At 44.7% G+C, this 8078-nt stretch overlaps 1 protein-coding gene across 1 annotated transcript; it reads left to right on the top strand.

The window, feature by feature from the left end:
- The first annotated feature begins 306 nt into the window (after window positions 1-306).
- Window positions 307-6396, top strand: LOC137788520 (tomoregulin-1-like). Its single transcript, XM_068581368.1, has 9 exons — window positions 307-1123; window positions 2400-2509; window positions 2623-2752; window positions 3326-3352; window positions 3460-3550; window positions 3754-3902; window positions 4225-4378; window positions 4554-4715; window positions 4949-6396. The coding sequence occupies exons 1-9, from the start codon at window positions 997-999 to the stop codon at window positions 5031-5033; spliced, it is 1035 nt and encodes a 344-aa protein (XP_068437469.1). The 5' UTR covers window positions 307-996; the 3' UTR covers window positions 5034-6396.
- Window positions 6397-8078: the final 1682 nt, after the last annotated feature.

The raw sequence follows: 8078 nt of genomic DNA, 5'->3' as shown, positions 1-8078 counted from the left end.
ATGTATTATGTTTGTATCGCCTATTATGTGTGTATTAGTGTATTATGTGTGTATTAGTGTATTATGTATGTATTAGTGTAGTATGTGTGTATTAGTGTATTATGTGTGTATTAGTGTATTATGTATGTATTAGTGTATTACGTGTGTATTAGTGTAGTATGTGTCTATTTGTTTATAATGTGTGTATTAGTGTGTTATTGTGACAGGTTATTAACAGCAGCCTCCAGACAGCGTGCAGCGGCTCTTGTGGGAGTGGTCTCCTGCAGGTCACGTGGTCCGAGCCTTTGTTGATTTGCTTCAGTAGAAGAAGAGCAGCAGGACCAAAAAAAAAAAAAAAAACAGTCCCGGTCCCTCCGACCCACCAAATCCGCTCCTCGTCCCCGGCGCTCACTCGCTCCTCTTCGGCCTGGATGCTGCTGGAAGCCCGCTCGGGTTTTCTGGATCTTTTTCTCTCCGCGGCGTTCCGCGGTTCTCCCTGGCCGGTTTGAGTGCGAGGCAGCGGGGCTTGGGGGATGGAGGCTCGGTCCGGGTTTTAGGGGGTGGCGGAGGTGTGTGTGTGTGTGTGTGTGTGTGTGTGTGTGTGTGTGTGAGCGTGAGTGTGTGTGAGTGGGGGGTCGGTGTGTGAAGCCCCAGGCCCTGCTTTGCTTTGTTATCCCGGGCTGCGTCTTGCAGCTTTCCTCCGCCTTCCTCCTCCTCCTCCTCCTCCCGGCCCTCATCGTGTTTTCCAGCCGGGTTTCCCCTCCGTTTCACCCGGATCGTCCTGCCGAGAGCCGGCAGAGGAAAAGCGCTACAAACCGGATCTCAAAGCGCTACATTTCAGCCGCGGACGCTACATTTACTGAGGCGGTGAAGGACGGAACCGTTTGATCTTTCGTGACCTTTTTTCTTTCTTTCTATATCTCCTCTCTCTTTGTGGACCTCTACCCGTACTCGCGCAGACCTGCAGCTCTATCTGTGTTTACCGTCCATCCCTCCTTTACTACCCCTGCCTCCATCATGGCCCCGGTGTGCCGGGTCCTCTGGTCCTGCTACCTGCTGGTCCTGCTGGTCCTGCCCGCCGTGCGGAGCTCGTTCCCCCGCAGCGGCGCTGACTGCGGCCCCGGGAAGGCCGCCGACTGCCCAGGTGAGTCGGGACCACCACAACATCCTGTTTACACGTGAACGCATCACCTACACCTGAACGCACCACCTACACCTGAACGCACCACCTACACTAGAACGCATCACCTACACCTGAACGCCACACCAACACCTGAACGCATCACCACCAGGTGGGTCAGCAGTAGGTTTCTGTTCACATTAGAGGTCAGAGGTCACATATATGTATTATACTACTATATGTACTATACTACTATATGAACTATACTACTATATGTACTATACTACTATATGTACTATACTACTATATGAACTATACTACTATATGTACTATACTAATATATGAACTATACTTCTATGTATACTATACTACAATGTGTACTAAACTACTATATATATAAAATATATAAAACTACTAATAGTACAATACTACTAATAGTACTAAGCGCTTCCTGTAGGAATTTAAATGAACAGTGTGTTGCCTTGTGTGTGTGTGTGTGTGTGTGTGTGTGTGTGTGTTGACCACTCCTCACTTAAACTGGGCTCTATTTCAGGGTTAATTACAGGCTGGAGAACCAGGGCGAGGTTAGATGGATGTGTGTGTGTGTGTGTGTGTGTGTGTGTGTGTGTGTGTGTGTGTGTGTGTGTGTGTGTGAGTACTCATTGATACATCAAACTAGAACCACACTGGCTTGTAACCGCGTGGTGATATTCTATATATGTATATGTCCACACACACACACACACACACACACACACGCACACACACAAATTCTTTCGCTCCACTGATCTTCGGGGCATGAAGACGTTCTTCCATGTGAGTTGGAGGTCAGTGTTCTTCGCTTCACGTCCTCCATCGATGACGCTTCGCTGCATCTGAGGCCGTTATAGTGTTGATGGTCCAGTCCCAAATCGGGCTTTGTGCTGCAGACCCTCAGGAAAAAAAGGCAAGAAATCCCAAATAAGCATGAACCATCACCACGTGGAACCCGTCACCAGTCTCATGGTGGAACCAGTTGGTATCGACCACAGCGGACCGACCGGGATTCTGGGAACTCAGTGTTTCTGTTATTTTGTCCACCCCTGCAGCAGGTTGCTCTGGTATTTACTGATTACAGGGGGAGGGGTCACGACCCCTGTAATCATCTGCTCTAATTGGCCGGTTTGTGGACCACCGACCAATCAGCTGCCATCGGGAAATTACTACCCTGGTGTGTGTGTGTGTGTGTGTATGTAGTTTACTATATGCACAACACTACTGTATGTACTTTTGTATATGTATATGTGTTTTTGTGTTTCAGATCTGTCGGAGAAGAAGAGCGACCTCAGAGTGTGCGACGCCGGGACGTGTCGCTTCGGAGGAACATGCAGAGAGAACGGAGCCGACATCAAGTGTGTGTGCCAGTTCCACGTGAGTCTCACACACACACACAGATTAACACACACACACACACACACACAGTAACACACAAAAGAGACACATGAAGAGGCGCTCTGGACGTGATGAAGATTGTGTTATTTCAGTGCCACAAGAAGTACGTCCCCGTGTGCGGCTCCAACGGAGACACCTACCAGAACGAGTGCTTCCTGAGGAGAGCCGCCTGCAAGAAGCAGAGAGCCGTCACCATCGTGTCCGAGAGAGCCTGCTACCAGGGTAGGTCTACATCTACAAGACCTCTATGAGAGCCTGCTACCAGGGTAGGTCTACATCTACAAGACCTCTATGAGAGCCTGCTACCAGGGTAGGTCTACATCTACAAGACCTCTATGAGAGCCTGCTACCAGGGTAGGTCTACATCTATGAGAGCCTGCTACCAGGGTAGGTCTACATCTATGAGAGCCTGCTACCAGGGTAGGTCTACATCTACAAGACCTCTATGAGAGCCTGCTACCAGGGTAGGTCTACATCTATGAGAGCCTGCTACCAGGGTAGGTCTACATCTATGAGAGCCTGCTACCAGGGTAGGTCTACATCTGTGAGAGCCTGATACCAGGGTAGGTCTACATCTATGAGAGCCTGCTACCAGGGTAGGTCTACATCTGTGAGAGCCTGATACCAGGGTAGGTCTACATCTATGAGAGCCTGCTACCAGGGTAGGTCTACATCTGTGAGACCTCTATGAGACTCTGCTACCAGCGTAGGTATACGTAGCTAACGTTAGCACTCATGCTTTGGTCTCATTGATTTAAATAAGAGAGATAACATGTCTCTCTGTGTCTCTCTCAGATGGAGCATCAGGATCTGGTGATGGAGGTAAACGGCTTTATATCTTATTCTTACTCTCGATTGTTGCTTTTAATAATTATACTAATAATTCTAACAATAATATTAATATTAATACTATCATTACATCTCTGCAGACGATGAAGGTTCTGGTCGAGGGAAGAAAGTTTCCAAATGTGGAAACTGCAAGTTTGGAGCCGAATGTGATGAAGACTCTGAGGATATGCTGTTAGTACACACACACACACACGCACACACACACACACACACACACACACACACACACACACACACACACACACGCACGCACACACGCACACAAATAGAACTAGAAGTGTACCCTTCAACATAAAAGTCTACAGTATCAGACTTGACAGGAATTTACATTTAACTATACATGTGTGTGTCTCTGTGTGTGTCTCTGTGTGTAGCTGCATGTGTAACATCGTGTGTAACGGACACAACGACAACCCGGTGTGCGGCAGCGACGGCGTCACCTACGACACGCCGTGTCTCGTCAGAGAGGCTTCCTGCCTCAAGCAGCTGAAGATGGACATCACACATGTGGGCCGATGCCAAGGTGAGAGGGATGTGTGTGTGTGTGTGTACATATATACACACATACATGCGTAGAAAAGTGTGTACGTTCACATACACACATATAGCACGGGTGCACAATAGGGGGCATTATTAACGCTTGAACTTGCCTAGCCCTAATATATATATATATATATATATATATATATATATATATATATATATATATATATATACATACACACACACACACACACACACACACACACACACACACACACACACATATATATAGTGTGCAACAATAAACTAGACCATGATTACTAACAAGTAGGTCAACCTCCTTTCTTCTTCTGTGGTTTCAGATAAAAGCAGGAAGGATGACAGCATGAAACAAGACAAGATGCTCCCTGGAGAGGGGGAGGGGCTTGTGGACAGCTCCGCCCCCTGCCCTGAAGACTACGCCCAGTTCTGTGAACACGGCCAATGCGAGATGAGACACAACCTCCCCACCTGCAGGTAACTCCTGGCTCCTCCCCCTTTTTTCACCTTCAACCAATCACAATCCTTCTTAGTGACAAGAAGCCTGTAATTAAAAAGTTATATTATTTTATATTTAGAAAAGTAGTATGTAAACAGAGAAGTACGTGTAAAGGTACAAAGTACTCCCTCATGCAGTACTTCCTGTCTGCAGGTGCGAGGCGGCGTACGGCGGGCCTCAGTGTGACGAGCTGCTGGACTTCAACATCCTGTACGTGGTCCCTAGTGGCCAGAAGCTGCACTACGTCCTCATCGCCGCCATCATCGGGGCGGTGCAGATCGCCGTCATCGTGGCCGTGGTCATGTGCTTCACCAGGTACTACTGCAAATACACTGAAGTACTACTGTAGGTACTACTGCAAGTACACTGCAAGTATTACTGTAAATATCACTGCAAGTACACTGCAAGTCCTACAGCAAGTAGTCCTGCAACTAATACTGTTGAAAGTACACTGCTCGGGGCTTGATGTGTACTTCCTGTGATGTACTTCCTGTGATGTACTTCCTGTCGTGTACTTCCTGTGATGTACTTCCTGTCTTGTCCTGCAGGCGGTGCAACAAGACGAAGCGTGGCCGGCGGCAGAAGCAGCACCTCGGTCACTTCCCGTCAGGAACGTCCTCCAGGATGATGTAGCTCCGCCCACTTTTCCTTTTTATGAAATACCAGTCAAAACGTTTTCGTACCACAGACTGGCGGCTTTTTGATATCTCCACTTTTTGGTGCCTCTTTTATTTTTTTATTTTTAATTTTTCGCTTTTTTTTTAAGAATAGTTTTTGAATTTCTTAAGGGGCCTTATTTTTTATATTTTCCTCCATATTAGTTTGTTTTACGTGGAACACTGTGGATCCTCCGGCAGGAAACGGACATTATTTATCTGATTGTATCGTCCACGAACACACCGTGTCTCTTGGTTCTGACCCTTTTTCTTTAGGTTCTGACCCAGTGTCTCTTGGTTCTGACCCTTTTTCTTTAGGTTCTGACCCAGTTTCTCTTGGTTTTGATCCTGTGTCTTTAGGTTCTGACCCAGTGTCTCTTGGTTCTGACCCTGTGTCTTTAGGTTCTGACCCTATGTCTCTTTGTTCTGTCCCTGTGTCTTTAGGTTCTGACCCTATGTCTCTTGGTTCTGACCCTGTTTCTCTTGGTTCCGACCCTGTGTCTTCAGGTTCTGACCCTGTGTCTCTTGGTTCTGACCCTGTGTCTCTTGGTTCTGACCCTATGTCTCTTGGTTCTGACCCTGTTTCTCTTGGTTCTGACCCCGTGTCTCTTGGTTCTGACCCCGTGTCTCTTGGTTCCAACCCCGTGTCTCTTGGTTCTAACCCCGTGTCTCTTGGTTCTGACCCTGTGTCTTTACATTCTGACCTTATTGTTTTGCTTTCGCCTTCAAAATAAAACGACAGATTAGGTCGATGTTTTTACCCGTGACGTTAAATATTCAAACTGTTTGCTTTGTGTGACGACGGCCTTTAAGCTCCAGGGGGCGCTGTGCACCAGCACTACGGGTCCACCAGTTAACCGGGCCCCACTGAGGCCCTCTGGGGGTTCTGTTGCGTCTCACAGGTCCACCAAGGACCACAACCCGTCAAACTCTACTCCACTTTGTTTAGTTTTTGTAACGACGCTCCTGAAACCAAAATGCTGTTTTTTCTACTGTTTGAAAAAAAGAAAAAGACAAAAAAAGAAGACGATGAAGACGAAGATGAATATGAAGAAAGGTTGATGTTTTTTTATTTGATTTTCAGACGACACCATTCTGGAAATGGATTCCAACGTTTTTCTTTGTGTTCTGTGTGTTTTTAACTTTGGTTCGTTTCTTCTTCTCTGGTTCTGGTTGGTAACCGTGGTGACGGCGTGGTCGTTGTGTAGATGTCGCATGAACGTGTTGTTAGAGACGTAGAGGAACTAGAAATATTAAATTATGATGTTTGAACCCAGCGCGTCCCGCATTGTTATTATTATGATGATGTTTGTTTGCTGTGTTTATTTATTATAACTCGTTACAGGTTTGAATATAATATATATAATATTTACATATTTATTATATTCATATATTATAACAAGTTTGAATATAATATCTATAATATTTACATATTTATTGTATTCATGTATTATAACAGGTTTGAATGGATGAAGCTGTCAGGATCTAGATCATATTTGTGTATTCAGTGATTTTAATTATACTGATTTGAAGCATTTTAAACATATTTCAGAAGAAGTTTGTAAACTTAAGGCAGTTTTGAATTTTCAGTTTTGATCTTTTATAATTAAAATCATTAATAAAACCTTAACGTTATTACAAACTGTTTCATTTCATAATCTACATAATAAACAGCTGCAGACGGAGACTTTACTTCAGTTATTATTATTATTGTTGTTTTTTATAGGTTCAGGAAATTAAAAATATTTTTTCAGTTGTTCACTAAAAACTCAAAACTACTGATTTAGTTTATTGATCAGTTATCGCTGCATTAAGAAGTTTTTCCTTAATAATTATTTTGTTAAGAACACTCGTTATTTACTGCTATTAAGTATTAAATACATGTGATAATATAATAAATAATCTTATTATTACAATTATTAATAAAGGTCTTATTCATTTTGCCTTATTAATGTCTTAGAGGTTTTATGTCATAAAAGACACATGAACACAAATCAATAACAGTATTGATGAGGATGAAGAGCAGTGTTGAAAGTGCAGTTCCTCTAACGGCCACTAGAGGCACAACATGTCTATGAGTATTATAACACTTCTTCTAGTATGAGTCATGTGACACGTTGTTATTATTTATGTTTCTGTTTATCGGTCTGAAGACCCCTTCACTGAAATCAGGATTTTCTGTTTTTCTTTTCCTCTGAAACCAAAAGAGACTAAAGTCTCAACGCCTCCGTCACCCTGTAGACTCCACCCGCCTCCAGGGAGCAGGAGCAGAAACCAAGCGCTCCCCATGCCGAGTTAAATATAGACGTGAGGAGTAATTACAGAGAGCAGCTGGTGGGGAGTCCCCTTCTCTCCTCTTCCTCACCTCTCTCTTCTTCCTCACCTCCTTTGAGACGTTTAGTATGTTAATGTGCACACACACACACACACACACACACACACACACACACACACACACACACACACACACACACACACACACACACACACACACACACACACACATATATATATATATATATATTCATAGATGGAAGGCTAGTTGAAAACTAACTAGATGGAGGACTAGATAATGGAGGACTAGATGATGAAGAACTAGATGAAGGACTAGATGATGAAGAACTAGATGGAGGACTAGATGATGGAGGACTAGATGATGAAGAACTAGATGGAGGACTGGATGGAGAACTAGATGAAAGACTCGATGGAGGACTCGATGGAGAACTAGATGAAGGACGAGATGATGAAGGACTAGATGGAGGACCTGATGGAGGACCAGATGATTGAGGACTCGATGGAGGACTAGATGATGAAGAACTATATGAAGGATGTGATGATGAAGGACTAAATGGAGGACTAGATGGACAAGTTGATGGGTAGATGGAGGACTAGTTGATGAAGGACCAGATGGAGGACTAGATAGTGGAGGATTAGATGGAGGACTAGATGGAGGACTCAATGGGGGTCCATTCCTTTTTGTGAACTCACCCCCTCAAAGAGGAGCAGGAGTCACGTTACCCGC

This window comes from Clinocottus analis, unplaced genomic scaffold, assembly GCF_023055335.1.
Source record: "Clinocottus analis isolate CAN_PGR_092001 unplaced genomic scaffold, fCliAna1.0.p SCAF_18, whole genome shotgun sequence".
NCBI lineage: Eukaryota > Metazoa > Chordata > Actinopteri > Perciformes > Cottidae > Clinocottus > Clinocottus analis.
This window is presented reverse-complemented; position numbering and strand designations above follow the sequence as displayed.